Here is a 16,591-nt window from a genome sequence, read left to right on the forward strand (position 1 = left end):
CCATTTTTTCCTGTTTTATTGGTTTGCCCACAACAACAACCAAAAAAGTCTCACAGAGACTGAATTAAAGATCAGCAAATAAATACAAGTTTTATTGAAGTGGAATTTACCGGACATATTTCAAATAGCAAAAAAAAAAAAAGGGAAAGAAAATGACAACACTGAAATAGTGCAAAAATACAAATGACGTAACTCTTCATTGAGATTTTTGCATTGTATCTTTGTAAAGGTTATCAGACTGATGTGTCATAACCATTCTGGAGTGAACAAGCTGCAGAAAACATCAGTGAAAAGCCAGTGGGAACGTGAAACCTGGAGCTCCTAATCAAAGGTGCCACCCCAAGACATCCCTCCGGTCCTGTCGGTGCGTCATGAGCATTCATTCCCAGGCTGACAGCCACTATAGCCAGCCTGCTTAAGGTGCTCCTCCGACTTCCTCCTTCCTGTCCACACGGAAGGAGCAAAGACAAGAGACTCCGAGCTCAACTGAAGATCTCGAAAGGGTCAAAAGCAATAGCAACTTATGATATGTATTTGCATAATTTAACGGTCAGAGATTTCAGTTATTACAAGTACACCACACTATTGCTGTACCAAAAATATGGTAAAAAAAAAAGAACATTTTTAACAGAGATGTCTATAATCCTTTACAGAGGGAGGTGAATTTCCTACAGCTGATAAAAAAGCATCCCATGTCAAATCCTCAGCATACAGCATGTGCTGTAAGAAGTGAAGGCTTCTCAGGTTAGCAGCGAGCAATATACAGTTGCATCAGATTATCCTCCTCCACCTACAGGACACACAGCTCCTGTAGCGACACCTACAGGCAGTGTTCTGCAACTACAATCTCAGCCAAATGTTATTCCTGCCTTCTTTGGATCACAAACCAGATGAACAAGTTGTAAAGTGCGCTCAGCTGTAAGATCACATTACACTTCTTGACATGAGCTACTGAAGAATGATTAAATCTACTCAAATTGCACATCCTCCAAACAGAATCTCTCTGAAATAACATAAATGCCACACAACCTCCATACTGATCTATTCACACATGCTTTTTGTGTTGATTAGTACAAATTCAATGCTCATGCGGAAAAAGCAAACATAATGGTATACTGCTTTAGATTTTTTCCTTGCCTGCACTGAGCATTCATTCTATAAATGACTACATTACCATTGTGCCAGTACAATTAGATGTGCATTCTGTAATTTTAGGACCACAAATATTTGAAAGTTCAATCTCCATAATAAAACTGTCACCCAATCAACGTAAATGAAAGAGTTGATTCCAGTTGTCTACTTGAGTACCTGTTGAATCTAGGACACACATGCAATACTGCAAGACCTACGTTTTGCTCGTGATTTTGAAATGCATACTTATGAGTTGAGGTGTTTCTTCTGGACTGATATAACTGTTTGCTTCAGGTTACACATGGCATCAATGCATCAATATGCATCAATGATTGCATATACTTCAATACACAGAGACAAGACAACACTATGTACATTTAAGTACTGAAATGAAAACTTCACAGAAGAACATACAAACACAAACAAAAACCTGATCGTGTTTACTTGTGCAGTGAATATTTTGCAGCCTTCGATAATCACGAGATGTACCGCTATATCAGAGTCAAAAGTTCCTAAGCATCATGGATGCAAGCGATGGTACAACAATTATTTGACTATGGGAGTGAATTTTTTTTTCTGAGGTAATAAAACCCATATATTGCTCACTGAGCTCTGTTAGTTCACCATTAATTATTTTACTGAGGAGTTGGAAGCGTACTGTTAAATAAAAGACTTTTGCAAACCAAGAGATTTGAATAGATTACATACTGTACAGGCATTTCCTGCTTACAGGTAATGCTGAAAAGGTGAGCAAAACAGAAGATGAAGCAACATGAAATGCTGTGGCCAATGCATGGATCTTTGGCACTACAAGAAAGTACTAAAAAGGAGACTGCTCACTACACTCAGTCTGTGTAGAACCTGCAGTAATAAAGATCAATATTTCTTGGCAAACGTCAGACTGAGTACAATTCAAGTACAGAATCTCAATAAAGATCAATCTACTGTAAAACCGGCACCAAAGGTCAGTGGTTCTACTGTTGTGTTTGTGCAACCCACTGGTCCCTCCCAGTGCTGAGCCAAGTCTTTAGAGTCAAATAAGAACATGCTGCAGACTGAGTGGGTCTGTGCCATTTGCCCTCGGTAGTCGTGATTCCTCAGGCCATATAGCGTGAGAGGTCTTTGTCTCTCTAACCCTCCAACCGGTTGCTTTTTGCTGCCCTCTTCTGGGCATTCAGAGTTAGCTGGAAGAAAAACGCCCAGAAGCTTTTGGACAAAATCATTCCTCAAATGTTCAAAAATTCCTCAAAACTGTCTTAAAAGTGGGACTCTTCGGTGTCCGTCCTGGAAGAACACAAGGCGAGGAATCCAGTCATCAGCAGATCCACAACAGATCGGCAGCTTCCATCATACCTGCATCCTCAGCATTTCATCCAGAAAAGGCTGCGGCCGTGACACTAAATTATGTGTCGTTGTACCTGAGAGTTAAAACAACAGAGTGAGTAAAATTCCTGTGTGTAGTAAACTGGCAGAAGTTTTGGGAATGACAAACCTGGAAAAGCAAACCACGCCTTTTACTGGAACAGTGAAGGCAATTTATAATGCAAGAGGTGGAAAGTTCAGGTTCAGAAAGTACAAATCCAGACCAAGATTTTGCTGAATGCTGAATCTGAACTTTTCACCTCTGCAAGAAACAGAGAGCAGTGGAAGCGGATGGGAAGTTAGTGTTCAAAATGTTATAGAGCCATGATCTTAATGGAAGTAGATCATAGTGCATTGCTTGGTAGGTTTAAAATTTAAAATAAAATTATAAATAAAATCAGGAAGTGCCCAGATCTTTTCTAAGTGACTGGAGTCACTCTGAGGGATTGTCAGTGGCAGCGTACAGCATACGTGCTAATTCATGCCACAGACGGCATCTTGCATGTACAGCTGCATTCTCTTGGGCCATGAGCTCTGGCGTTCAGCAGACCAGGGCAGAGCCACTTACCCGCTCTGTAGGGAGAACTCTGACAGGGTGCCAAGCGAGGTCAGCTGCTTCTCAAGGTACACAATGCGCAGACCAAGGTACCCTGAAGACAGCAGGAGAAGCAGCACCCTGTGTGCAGCGGTAGGAGAGCAGACAGTTACTCCATCAGAATGACACTCATCCTGTGAAATTTCACCATCTAGCTCAATGCTCTCACAGCGCCGTCAAGAACGCGATAAATGCCATGTCCTATTTCAATGCACAATCTCAGATTGAATTCATTGCAAAGTCTGCTCAGTGCATTCCTCTGTTTGTTTTGTGCTCCTGGGTAGTATGTATGGCTCACTGAACTCCACACACTAATCATATCACTGTACTTGTGCTCCATCTTCTACACAGTGATATGACTGGTGTGCGGAGTCTGGTAGAAGAAAACAGTTCCTACATTAAACTGCTCACTACAAAGTCTGTGGATTATCCTGAGTAACCCGGGTCATGATTTCCGGTAAGAGACAATGCTGTTGAATTTTTCAAATGTAGTGTTTGGAGCTTTATACACCGCAGAAATAATGCCATTTAGTCCCATTATACTCGAGAGTAGGGCTGGGTGGTATGTCCTAAAAATATCACAATATTTTCAAAGATTTTCATGATTTTTGATATTTATCACGGTGTTCTAAAATTCATATGTAGAAAACAGTAAAATATGACAGGTGGCTTTTTGTTTTTGTAATCACGATGACCAAATTGTTTTACTAATAGTTATGGAGTGACCAGTATAATGATAAATGAGGCCAACAACAGACGCATACCTTGATGGAATTTGTTTAAAAATAGTGAATTATAACTGTTAATTATGCAAGAAAACAAGTGTTTAGACTATATCACAACACTCACGATATTCAAATGGATGACGATATGCATGTTCATAATCACGATACGGATACGACGTTTTAGCGATATATCTCCTAACCCTACTCGAGAGAAGACCGTCATTTCTACGGTTGATATCTCCAAAACTAGGTAACTCACAGCAGATCAACCTAGATGGATAGATAGCCCAAAAGTACCTCTAAAGCATATCTTTTCAGTTTTGAGGTGAACTGCCCCTTTAAGTAAAATCAGTACTCACAGTATTAAGTAGATGAAGAGCAGCGTGCTGAGGCTATTGGAATCTCTCAGGGCGAGGAGAGACTGGACTCTCTCTGTCACTGTCCAGACCCAGTAACCACCTTAAGAAGAGTCTTACATCAGTGTCTACAGCATCGACCAGTCGCCATAGTGATGAGACTGTATGGTTTCATGTTATCGGTTTGTGAGAGCAGTAAAACATACAAAAGCCCTCACAATCACAGCTACACCACCTTGAGCCTGAAGAAATTATACTAAAAGTACAGAGTCAATCAGGAAATTTACTCCACCTATCCAGTGCGGTGGGCTACCTGTCAAGTCTTGTGTGGAGTCATCCTTGTCCATATTAGTGTTTTCCGTCTCGGTGGAGCTCTTCTCATAAGGCACTGCTAAGAAAGGAACTGGCTTAGGATCTGGTCTAGCTTGCCTTGCAGTTCAGCTGGACGGTTGGCCAGTGAGAGGCCTGATTATCACAGCTGTATGCATGCACTCACCTTGTGTTGAGCTGGGTAGGGATGACTCCAACAGGGCACTGGAATCCACTTGGTCAAAGCTGTCCTCGAAACTTGACTGACTGGAAGCCTGGCGGCAACGTGAGGCACACGGTCGGTGTTATTGAGCTCGTCTTAGCAAATGTGCAAAAGGCCACCAAGCAAGGACAAAACGCTCCACAGCAAGCATGGAGATGGAGAAGCGGCCTTACCGTAAGTAAGTCAATTTTGCCACGGTCAAAGCTCTTTTCCAAGCTACTGCTGGTGCTGAGGTCCTATGGAGAAGCACAAACAGCATTCATCAGTACACAGAACTGACAGGTATGGCCTTAGCTTCAGAAGCAGCGGGCAAACTGTACGTACCTCCACCTGGGGACAAACAGACTGCAAGAGTTTGAAGCATATCTCCCGGTTCCTCAAGGACATGAAGGAGAACTGAAACAAAAATGGCAGGATTTAGTGAACGATGCCTCCCTGTCTTAAACAGACGTAAGATGTCAAGCAATACTAGACTAAGCGGATTACGAAACACATTAAACTGTCACTGATTACAATTTCAGAAATGTACCTTAAATATTACAATTGTTGTTATGGTTTAACATCACAGTTAAAAGGTGTAAAATGAATGGGCATATTAAGGTGGCACACACCTTTTCTCCCTCATTAGTGCGGATGGAGAGTGCATTGGGCACTAGGAGTGCTGTGTTCTGCTTTTTCAGTGTGTGTATGCTAGACACAGGAATCACCACCTATAGCAACACAAAAAGGTTTACAAACACCTCCATTGCCAAATGGGTCATGGAAAATACTCCTGTGTGAAATGAATACCTGTGGAAACACATTAGTATCATCAGCCAGTCAGAGAACTATCTGAATTGTGTAGACAGAGGTGTTCCAGGAAAACGACCGGATGTGAGATGGACATTGAATACCGAGGCCTGGCTCTTACCTTGGTCTCTTTGAGCAGCACAGACGAGTAGAAGCATACATGGTTCTCAGAGACGTACAGTCTGCCATGATAAGGTACCTCCTTCTGCAGAGCGCAGACAAAGGCTAGACAAGGAAAAACACACCTGCGTTACACAAACCCCGATCAGCACCGGCAGCCAACAATGATGCGTGACGTCAAGGCGATATCGCCGTCCTGCCATCAGCCACGACGCCTCACACGACATCCATGCTCGGCTCCACCTATCACTGTGTGTCAAAGGTCGCCGTGCTCGTGGGGTACATTAGGCTTATATGAGTGTGTCCTACGTGTGAGAAAAACCCGGGAACTCACCGTGCATTAAATCTTCAGTTTCAGGAATGTGCGGAAACAGTTTGTGGAAAGTTTTGTTGTGCTTTAAAAAACCCTGCAGACAGGGAAAAAATAAACAGTTTTAAATGTCTGAAATGAAACAGGAATATTTTCCTGAATCTAGTTATATTACTGAAGGGCTCTATTAAAAAAAGGATCTTTTTAAAACAATATGGTTACACAGGACTACAGAATGTACAGAGGATTAGATTTTCTTCCCCTCCCTCTGTTTACTTTCGGTTTATCCGATAAAGAGGCTATTTTTTGTAGCTCTTTCTCGGGGTTAAACAAACATGAACATACGCTCCGTGTGACGCTGCCTTCGCTCTTTTCTAGGCTTCCATTGGAGTCGAAGGTCTGCGACCTGCGGGGAGAGAGAGCATGACAGTGAACTTGCTGAACAGTATTTCACGAAGGCTGTGAAATGCCTACGGCTCCTCTGACATGGAGTCCCATAAGCAGATGCACATGTGCATTCATATCTTCACCGGGACTCTCCATTCATTTCTATGGGAAAAACCCTAATCCAACAATGATGCCCTTAACTCATACTCAGCCCCAACCTTAACCACAAGTAACCAAACAAAATACAAGACTTTTGGCATTCTTCATTTTCTGATTGCAGTTACAGGTTTTTCTAAAATTGCGTTTGCAAAAAAAAACAACATCAAAATAACAGGACATATATAATATATACATAAATCACACACACAGACACAAACCTGAGTGGAACCTGCTTTGTGAGGTTCTTGTTCTGTTGGGTCTCCAGCTGGGTTTCATCCAGACTAAAGGCCTTCTTCAGTTCCAGCTTGCGCTTGCTCTTCCACTTCTTCTCCTTTACTGGGAGACCTCCAGACTCTCCCCCACCCTCCACTGTATAGCTACAAAGAGAAGCATCATCTTACATAAGCATTAGCCCTTGACCTGTTTAAAACAAACCAGATTATCTGCAATATATTATGCATTAGTTCTTTATCTCTAGAATCAGTGTGACTGCTTTGTGATGTAGATCTTTGTGATGGAGATCTGACGCAAATGTCTGTGTTTTAGGGAAATTATTGCTATTTATTCTAACAGTTATCCTAAAGCAAAGAGTTTAAAAATCACCTGGTGTTTATGTTCCATTAGTGACTTATTTTACTAGACTAGATTGAGTGTTGTAATCTCATTGAGAAATTAGTGTCTTATTGTATAAATCAAGAACGGGCAAGATTAAATTTGCTAACATCAGATTCTGGTGGCATTACATTTACGCTGATTTTTTTCCCCTGGGATTTCTGATGGTCTGAATCTCTGAACTATGTGAGGACTACTGTCCTCTAAACCATCCACTAAGCAGGACTACGAAAACTGGAAATTTAATTTGAAATTCCTACACAAATTTGTAATCCCGAGAGACAATTGTATAGCTACTCTAGAAGGGGCAGTGCAATGTGCAGAAGATCTTAGATAGTCAGCTGTGGTGTTCTGCTTCACCAATGTCTGTTCTCTGTCCACAGCATACTCAGTCATGTACATGTATCTCCTGCAAACTTGGAGTAAATGCATTGTTTATCATGAGCAACTTAAAATCCCATATTTAAGCACTAAAGTGAAGGGTATGTAGCATCAAGAAATATTATGTAAGTTGTATTACATGCCCAAATAAAGACCACAGCTTAAAGCTTTACTTATAAATTCCAAAAGGGCTAGTTTCATAAAAAAAAAGATAAAGAATCCTTCTCTTTAAAGCATATCATAAATATCCCATACTTAACATAAATCTTTACCCGTATATTAAAATATTGTTATCATACCTTTCGTAACACTTTCCTTTACCAGAGCGAAAACTGAAGCAGCTCTCCATAGCAATCCTCATTTTTTTTAAATACATATAATTCAAATAAAATATTGACCACAATTCAAGCCATTATCCCTTTGTTTCGGTTCCGGAATCAGTTTTCTGATTGTGCCGTCAAAGGGGGCTCTTACAAACACCTAAAGGATTCGAGAGATTTCTCCACATCCTGGAACAGAGCCACGTAGTCCCACTGAATGAATGTAGATTCCAAAAGGAAAAGTGTCAAATGTGGGGCAGCGATGCAGCTGGAGTGGGTGATGATTGAAGGGCACACCTCCTAGGGGTGTGACTTAACATCAGCGAAGCACACACCTGCCTGACACGCACCACACATCGGGGCGGGTCTTTCCTTCACGCTCTACGGCTTGAACCGTGGTGGTGGGGGGCTCTTCTTTAATTTTCTTTACTTCTGTATTTTTACAGAATAAATTGAATCGTCTGGATTTCACAGTAGTGGGTTTTGTGTCGGCTGGTGCAATCGACATGCCAAAAACCTGCACAGACCTGCTTCTGCTGTGGGTGGGGCCACAACAACGCACCGCCCTTTAGCCATGGTCTGACACGGTGTAATAATGACGCAATCATGGGAAGGCCGTCTCAACTCCAGCTCAAATAGAGATTGGCCAAACTGCCCTATGACGATGATTAGTGAACAATTCTACCCTAAATGCTTGAAGGGCAGCACCACTCACCCACTTCATTGACTGTGTTCTGACTTTAGGCCAGTCTGGGCCTGCAGACAGATAAAGACCTAAAGACCTTCACTATTTGCCCTTTTCCACGTATGAGTTTGCTTCATAGCTGAAGCCCTGCCAAGCAAACCTTTTTATACTAATGCTGAAGCATTGGTCATAATAATGGATGTCTGGATATGTATCATCACTTTACTATTAATTAATCCTCATATGAGAAGTCAAGGCACAGTGTATATGATGAGGAAAATGCAACTCAAACGAAACAATAAACAAGCATAAATAGGCATCGTTTGGTGTGCCATCTGATCTCCATTCATCAATCTTATACCCGCTTACCCAGAGCAGAGCTGTAGATGAGCCTGTCCCACATTCGGATCTCCTTAAACAAAACAGCCATAGAAATTTGCTGGAATTTTCCTTACTGCAAAACAGGTACTGAAAAAGTAATGCTGGCCAAAAATGTATTTTTCTATAGGGAACTGAGACATGGATTAAAGGGAGTTGGCTATTCGGATCAGTTATCCTGCCGGCCTTCCGTCTGTGTGAACGGTTCACATTCATCATAGGATCTCTGAATGACTTGAACAAGCTTTACAACTTTCAGAGCTCATCTTCCTTCCAAGATAAGAAATCTCTGTAATACCGGAATTCGAAACACATGACTGTGTAAGACACAAAATCAGGGATCATATCTTATGAACTCAAGGACACAGGAAATTTACAGTATGTAAATGTGCTTTATAAAAAGTACTGTGGTAATCTACATTTTTTCACCTAATCCCTGAAATCTGGCATTTTGAAAAACATACTGCTACCTTCAAGTGAACATTATAAGTGCATTAATGTGGAACTGGCACAAACTGGAAGGTTTTACGTCATGCCAAGCACAAGATTCACTTATGCTGGCACTTTATAACAGCAATGCGGCACTTCTGTCACGCGGGGAGACAAAGACGTCTCGCATGCCTTAACCAAAGCACCAAACATTCAGCTGAGCCAAGGGTTCCTGCCTACAAGCTCCGTTCTCCTGAAATTTCAGCCTACAACCTTCTGTCTCAATTCGCCAGAGTCAGCTGATCAGCAAAAGTGAGATCAGAAAGACATGGAAGCCTGAGCTCTCTTAAATCACATGGAAAACTAGGAAAGGCAGGAAAGCTACAGACATACACAGCCAGACCAAACTGAAGACATATAAGTTCAGTAACAAAAACAAGTCTGCAATAAGCATTCAAACTGGGTAATTAGCGCAAGAGTACATTAGGGCAAAGGCCTTGAATTACCATGTATAATTTACTTTGACCTTATTGTACACAATACAGATGTGATGATACCAAAATAAAGGCAAAGTTCGTCCTTTTTTGTTTTTAAAGTAACACCAGACTTGAAGAAGAAAATGCAGGTCTATGACTTCAAAGTGATAATCGCCACCTACAAAGAGTTTTTATTATTCATTCTGCTTCACACTGGTACTGCTAGCCTTTGCCAACAGGCCTGGGAGCCGACGCCCCTGCATAGGACAACTGGGTACATAAAATGGATGGATGGATGGACGGACTGGTACTACTGATGGATCTTAGCGCTGGTATTCCATCAGACGCTGCTTCCAATGTGGTCTGAGCATAATCCAGGTAATAAACTTTATCAAGGCTGATATGATTATTGTGGGTCAAGGTCAAGGTCAATGGAAGTTAGAAGAGCTGTGATTGCTTACGCAGATAAGACTATCTCTGCCTACTGCATCTGTGGCTTCATAAAAAGCTTGGCTGATGCATGGCTGAAGGGGGCGGCCATTTTCAGTACCATGTTCAAAAACGTCAATGAACCACGGAGCATATTTAGAACAAATACAAATCTGCAATTTGTTTTTCTAATTTTGTAAAGTATTTACAAATGATAATTATACAAATGCACGTTTAAACCCCATAGTTAAAGCAGTTAACAAAAAAATCTCATAAATTCAGTCAAAATGTTATTACACTGACAAAGTAAATCAGGATACAATTTTTGAAAACTGAAGTTATTACAGCATTACAGTTCCATGGCACTGAAACGATTAGTCAAAATTTGTTGCTAGGAAATAACTGAAACCACAAAAAACTAGATATTTATTTGTTAAGCCTAGTAGCTCATAATACTGTTGTGAATCAGTACTTTTTCTACATAGCGTAAAGTGTGAAAATACTCAATTGAGTATTGCTTCTAAAAGTTTGTAATTTGAGATATTTTTATGATATTCTGTATTAGTCCCGAAATTAAAAACGGTATTTTAGAACAATAACAGAAAATACAGGCTTCCACAATAAAAAGTTGAGGTTACTTTGATGGTGTCAGACTTCCCTCAAAGCAGTATATTATGAAACAGCAATGAAAGTTTGATTAAATATCATAATGTCTAAGTTGATCACCACTGAATTTCCAGCACAAACACCACATCAAACAGGTATAAAGTTCTGCTTTTACATTTACATATTTCGCATATTCAGATTTTATCTTAAGTGATATTCAAGTGAGGCAGAGAGCACATCTCAAGCATTTATGCTATCAGGAAGTCAACTAGGGATAAGCGCAGCTAGACTGATCTTCCAATGAATGCCCAGGTACCAAACCAGTATAGGAGCAGGAGCTACTCAACAATACGTATAACTATGAACAAAGTAAGGTCCTGTGCCAAAAGATCAATAGATCCATCATGCACTCAATATCACAAAACTAAAAACAGAGCCGTCCCCCATTTTACCACAATAAACAAACATAAATATGACAGGCTACTATACTGTTTATTATAACAGAAACTGACTAAAATATAACTGTATTCCTCAGGAACTAAACAACATCCCTGATATATGCAGGTTTTCAACAAGTTTATAAAAAGTAAAATATTTTCTTACATTACTGATGAATAGTTCAGAATAATTCAGAAATTCCAGTCAACCTACATGCATGTCTTTGGGCTGTGGGAAGACTCTGGTGTACCTGACGAACTGATACATTTTTAATACCATTTGTTTATCATCTGCTGAGTTACAAGTCTGCATGCAGTGACCTTGTAAGTAATACTGGTGGTTGATAGATGATTAATGGTTGAGGAAAAGTGACCAGTGACAGTTCCTTCTTAAAATCTGCCACATGAGAGTCAGAAAAACTGAGCTAAATACCACAGTAGCACAGTTGAGGTAGTGCAATAGCTGAGTCGACAAACATGGCCGTCTCATACAAAGGCATGATATTACCATGAAATAACTTTATAGAAGCAAAAAAAAACTAGATGACAGCACACGGTTCTCTTCACATTTCTGATTTATTGTTTAATAAATGAAGATGCATTAATATAAATCTGTGAGCTAGTGAATGATTCACTGAATTAAGCCATGTTTTACTGACTGACATTGTAGCGTAATGTCAGACAGGAGCACACAATCAACATACCCACATCCGGTACGTAAACTACTGAATTACACAATTTACTGGCCCTTTCCTGTATTTAGCCCTTAAAATCTTTATTTGTATTTTATTTGTATCCACAAATTTCATTCACATCATCGTAACTCTTATGGCTATGCCAAATCCTGCATTCTTCTTTTCTGTAGCATAAGACATGCCAGTATACATTTCCAGGAGATAGTAAGTGAATATACTCTTAGCACAAATCATTCTGCTATTTGTCTGCGGTCTCAGTCTCCAAATCCCTGTCCTTGTGGTACAGAAACTGCTATACGGTTACTGCCACAGAAACCAACATGCCAAGAGAGAGTCTGTCTCTCAGTGTCTCCAGCATTAAAATAACACAAGGGCTGTCCTACCTCAGCATGTCACTGTCACCCAAAGGAGAAGGGTCTGCACCGTCCAGCTGACGGTACCACAGGCTTTGCCCTCTGTCCATGACGAGCACCACAGAGCGAGTGCCCAGAGTAGGGGCTCTATCCACACCTCTGGGATCCAAGAGGTTGCTAGACAGTCACGGTCTAAAGTCTGCTTTTTATAACCGGACTCCAGGAAAACAGCGAGTGCAGGGCAAACGGCCACCCGAAGCCCGACTGGTTCTGTCTGCTGCAAAACAAACTCACATCTCAAAGTGGGTCATGTGTGCTGTTGTTGCATTGAATAAGCAGATTGCATCACGACTGAGAGTAAAAAAAAAAAGACCAAACAGCACTGCATACTGCAGCCTTTGCTAAAACAACCACATTAAATTAAAAGCACGGTTGTAAAAAAGGAAAAAAACAGCAGAGCAAATGCAAAATGCTTGAGAAAGCTACAGCATAAAACACTGCAATGACAATTATCCAGAGTCAGAAAGCATGTGAATTCATCCATAAATTAAAGACCTTATTATATAAAGCTATATTTTTACTAACTAAATCTATCTATATCCAGGCAGCTGCTTAAGATTAAGGCACTATTCTTGTTATGTTTTAGAAATTGGTCATTTTGAAAACTCATCTATGGATTCTGAAGCTACTTTCTCACCAAAGTGAAATTTTCTCCTCAAAACAAATAGAGGGACTACAGCAGTGACAGTAAACATGGGAACATTCTGTGCTGCTCTGTGTCTTCCTTGCTTCTTAGCTAGCATAATATTACATAAAGGAAACTTTAACTGCTACCTTGTTCATCAATGATTTCTAATGTGTTTCCATGCTCGGATTACTAATCTTAAATTACACGTAGGCACTTAACCAGACTAAGGAGACACTGGTGTTTTCTGTGTAAGGGGTCTTAGGATAGATGTAAAAAAAGTCAGTAAAACAAGCATTTATAAGGAAGTAAACTAAAGCATGAATAACTGGAAATGGCAACAGCATACTGGGAAGGCTGAAATTCACTAGTGTTGACAAATAGAGGAAAGACCAGTACTGTAGATATCTAAGATAAGTTTAAAGGATTTTTCCCTTCTGCATTTTTTTTCCATTTGCCATGCAGTTTCAGTATGTGTGCTTTTTCCTATTTGCATTTTTCAGACTGCGTGCTACTGTTGGGAAACTTCCCCAATGTGAATTCTGACAGTTTTCTTGTTAAAGATAACCGACGCAGTGTTCCTACGAGACAGAGCTAAACTGAGCTGACCAATCAACCATCTGGAGCAGTTAACAGCCAGCGCCAGATATACAGAAGCCTACCTTTAACTAGCCAGATAAAAGGGACGCTAGGAGCTTCGGTAACCAACAATTTCATCTTTCGTACTGCCACACCTACGCAGTGCAGGCAGACCTTCCTTCTCACGATTACAAGCATCTGTAAATTCACTAAAAAGCTTCTATAATCAGCCAGCTCTGGAAACTGAGCTGCTTGGACGTACTTACACTTTAGTGAGAAAAGACAGGACGTGTCATGCCCAGGGTCACGGGTGAGCATTCAAAGCCGTGCAAATCCTGATAACCAATCAGACACTAAACCAGCTAAGCATCAGTCATACACCCAAAAAGGCCATTACATGATAATTCTTTTTTTAACTACTGGATCATGTTCTCGAACCCTTGATTTTAAATAGGCTGCTGCCTAATCTATTACCAGAAAATATATATTAATAACTTTCTTAGGGCTTAAACTAGGGATGCTCCTTTTGACCGTTTAACCGTTAACCGAAATAATTAATTCTGACCGAATATTACTATCAGTTAAACGGTTTAAAATGTTTTTATATATATTTTAATTATTAGTAGTAGTATGAAGTTTTGTGGCATCTCAGCTGAAGATCGCTTTTCACGTTCTAAATACACTGGGTTTGAATCGGCGACTGTGATTACAGGCACACAGGCTTAGCCCACTGAGCCATGAACACAGGTACGAGCTTTGCTGCTGAAAATGGAAACATTGGCGCAAAGCTTCAGCGGCAGAGACGTATCCGTGTGCTATATTGTAGCCGATCGGTGTAAACACTACCCAGACATGTGCTCTTGTTTTATTTCGGTTACACATATTTCTTTATCCAATACTAACTGTCGGATTATCATGTTGTTATCATGCGAATAGCGCAATTTGCAAGTGGGAAGGCGATCAGAGCTGCTTCGAGACGCAGACGCTTAAGTCAGTCACTCTTGTTCTTTCTATTCGTATCACGAAGCTATAAAAATATATTTAGTTTCTACCTATATATATATTTGAAAAGTAGACCGTCCAAGGTTTCTGAGGGTGTTTTTTAAATGTGTATATGATAAAACCTCACAGAGTTATTTAAATGGTTTGGCGAAATTTCTGTCAGATCCCGCCGGCGGGACCGCCGACCCCAGAGGAATTTAATATTCTAATCTAATCAGTTAACGGTTAATGTTCGGTTAACGAACGGCGGTTGTCGGTTGGGAAAATTAATCGAAATGAGCATCCCTAGCTTAAACCCAAAGGAACCCCTATAGATTGAGACTGGATTCCAGCGTAATTACAGTGATGTTATCCAACCAGGTCGTTCCCATTTGACACTTAAATATGACTGGACGATGGTTGACAGTTCTGGAGGAATGGTTTGCTTTCGGTCCTACATGGCTAACCCGCACCAAATGCTATTTTCAAAATGTATGATTTATGGAAGGCAGCACAAATGCTCTATGGCCTCACATGTTCTTGTTAAGTGCCTTGGGGCAACAGGACTGTGAAAGCTGCTATATAAAAATAAACTGAAGTGAAATGCTGAATGACAAATGCAGAGGAGGATCGATGGCTTAGCTGGAAAACATTCAGAGAACTAAACCAAAACACTCATGTTCAATGCACTGCTTGAACAAAAAAGCTGAAGTAAAAATATTATTAAAACCAGGATGCAGATTGCTATGATCCAAAACTGATTTTAGGACCATTTAGGAAAAGTACAATATACTAGCTCACAAACGTGAAACAACAAGACAATATTACTTTAGGAATTACTCTCTTATCTACAGGAATTAAAATGGCAGTAGTACATAACCACTGGCATATTAGTATGTAGGAATTAGCCTGACTACATTAACTTGTACAGTATACTAAAGAATGTAAAAGTAATTAGAAGTGAATTTGCTAGACAGAAAGTACACATTTGTGCCACATTCTCCCACCTGTTTATTTTTTGCCTGTGGTGAACTAGTCTGGTAGAGCAATATGCGGAGCCAGAGAAAATGAGAAGCCTGTCATTTCAGAGCTACAGTAAAGCCCTGAGCACCGGTTCTGCCTGTGTAGATCATGTGGTCCATATACTGCAGACAGATCCTCAGGGAATACACAGAGGATGCCTGTCTCCACAGACACTGCGCTAATAGACAACAGTTCCCTAAATGATCAGGTGCCAGAAGGGTCAGAGACAAGGTAAATATGAGAATGTCACCACACATGATTTGGTAACAGAAGTTACTTATATTTCACCCTGTTTAAGCACCGCTGCCATCCACAACTGTATGTGGTGAAATTTTCTGGAGTAATTTTCACCAGTGCCATACCCAAGATGGTTCTGCATGCAGTAGTTTGAATGTTAAATTGCACTCCCATTACTACTGCCTGAAAAAACTTACTGCTCAGGTTTCCAAAGACAATAAAACAAAATATAATGACAGGGAGGTTTCAGAGACATATTTAATGGCATAACAGTGAACACCCTACGGTGAAACCCTGAAGGCTTCTGCAGTTTGCTAGAACTCAAGAAGCAAAAATTAAGAACAGATTAGTAACATTATATTACTGCCAGATCTTGTGCCGCACAGCCAAACAGGTTAAAAATCAAACCCTGCTCACTCTGATTATCTAACACCCACAACAGTATTTTTGGGATAAATAAACAATCTCACACAGATAAGTAAATTATATAAAATGCCCTTGAATAAAAAAAGACCTTGTTGATTTTGATGCCATATATTGATATATGGCAATTTAAAATGAACTTTGAATGAAGAACTGGCCTCTTGTTTTGGGTTGATGGTAGTGGAGTTACATCTAAATGGGCACCACTAGATTTAACTCATATCATATCATATCATATAGTATCAAATCATATCAGAGTATCATCTTTCAATATGAATGTGTTTCCTAAAACTACAACTCCAATGCCAGGTTTCTTTTTCCACCAGGAACAGCAGTCAGTTCATGAATGTAGAGACTGGGAAAGGGCACAGGCCATAACTTTCTCATTAAACTTAT

The 16,591-nt window shown here is 40.3% G+C and overlaps 1 protein-coding gene across 4 annotated transcripts in view; it reads right to left on the reverse strand.

The window, feature by feature from the left end:
• Positions 1-16,591, reverse strand: part of LOC111860343 (uncharacterized) — a 17,984-nt gene continuing 1,393 nt past the window's right edge. Inside the window, exons 1-13 of one of the 4 annotated variants that reach the window (XM_023843959.2) lie at positions 12,298-12,615; positions 6,685-6,843; positions 6,266-6,326; positions 5,945-6,017; positions 5,612-5,715; positions 5,313-5,411; positions 5,026-5,097; positions 4,875-4,937; positions 4,666-4,753; positions 4,483-4,560; positions 4,173-4,272; positions 3,062-3,169; positions 1-2,549 (exon numbers count right to left, since the gene is read on the reverse strand). In XM_023843959.2, the coding sequence (XP_023699727.1) occupies positions 2,534-2,549; positions 3,062-3,169; positions 4,173-4,272; positions 4,483-4,560; positions 4,666-4,753; positions 4,875-4,937; positions 5,026-5,097; positions 5,313-5,411; positions 5,612-5,715; positions 5,945-6,017; positions 6,266-6,326; positions 6,685-6,843; positions 12,298-12,377 (1,101 nt within the window). In that variant the 5' untranslated portion in view covers positions 12,378-12,615 and the 3' untranslated portion in view covers positions 1-2,533. Of the gene's footprint in view, positions 2,550-3,061; positions 3,170-4,172; positions 4,273-4,482; positions 4,561-4,665; positions 4,754-4,874; positions 4,938-5,025; positions 5,098-5,312; positions 5,412-5,611; positions 5,716-5,944; positions 6,018-6,265; positions 6,327-6,684; positions 6,844-7,758; positions 8,180-12,297; positions 12,616-16,591 lie in introns of those variants that run through there. The other 3 variants (XM_023843960.2, XM_023843958.2, XM_023843957.2) reach the window with 3 other exon arrangements.

The sequence above is a fragment of the Paramormyrops kingsleyae genome, chromosome 15 (genome assembly GCF_048594095.1).
Source record: "Paramormyrops kingsleyae isolate MSU_618 chromosome 15, PKINGS_0.4, whole genome shotgun sequence".
NCBI lineage: Eukaryota > Metazoa > Chordata > Actinopteri > Osteoglossiformes > Mormyridae > Paramormyrops > Paramormyrops kingsleyae.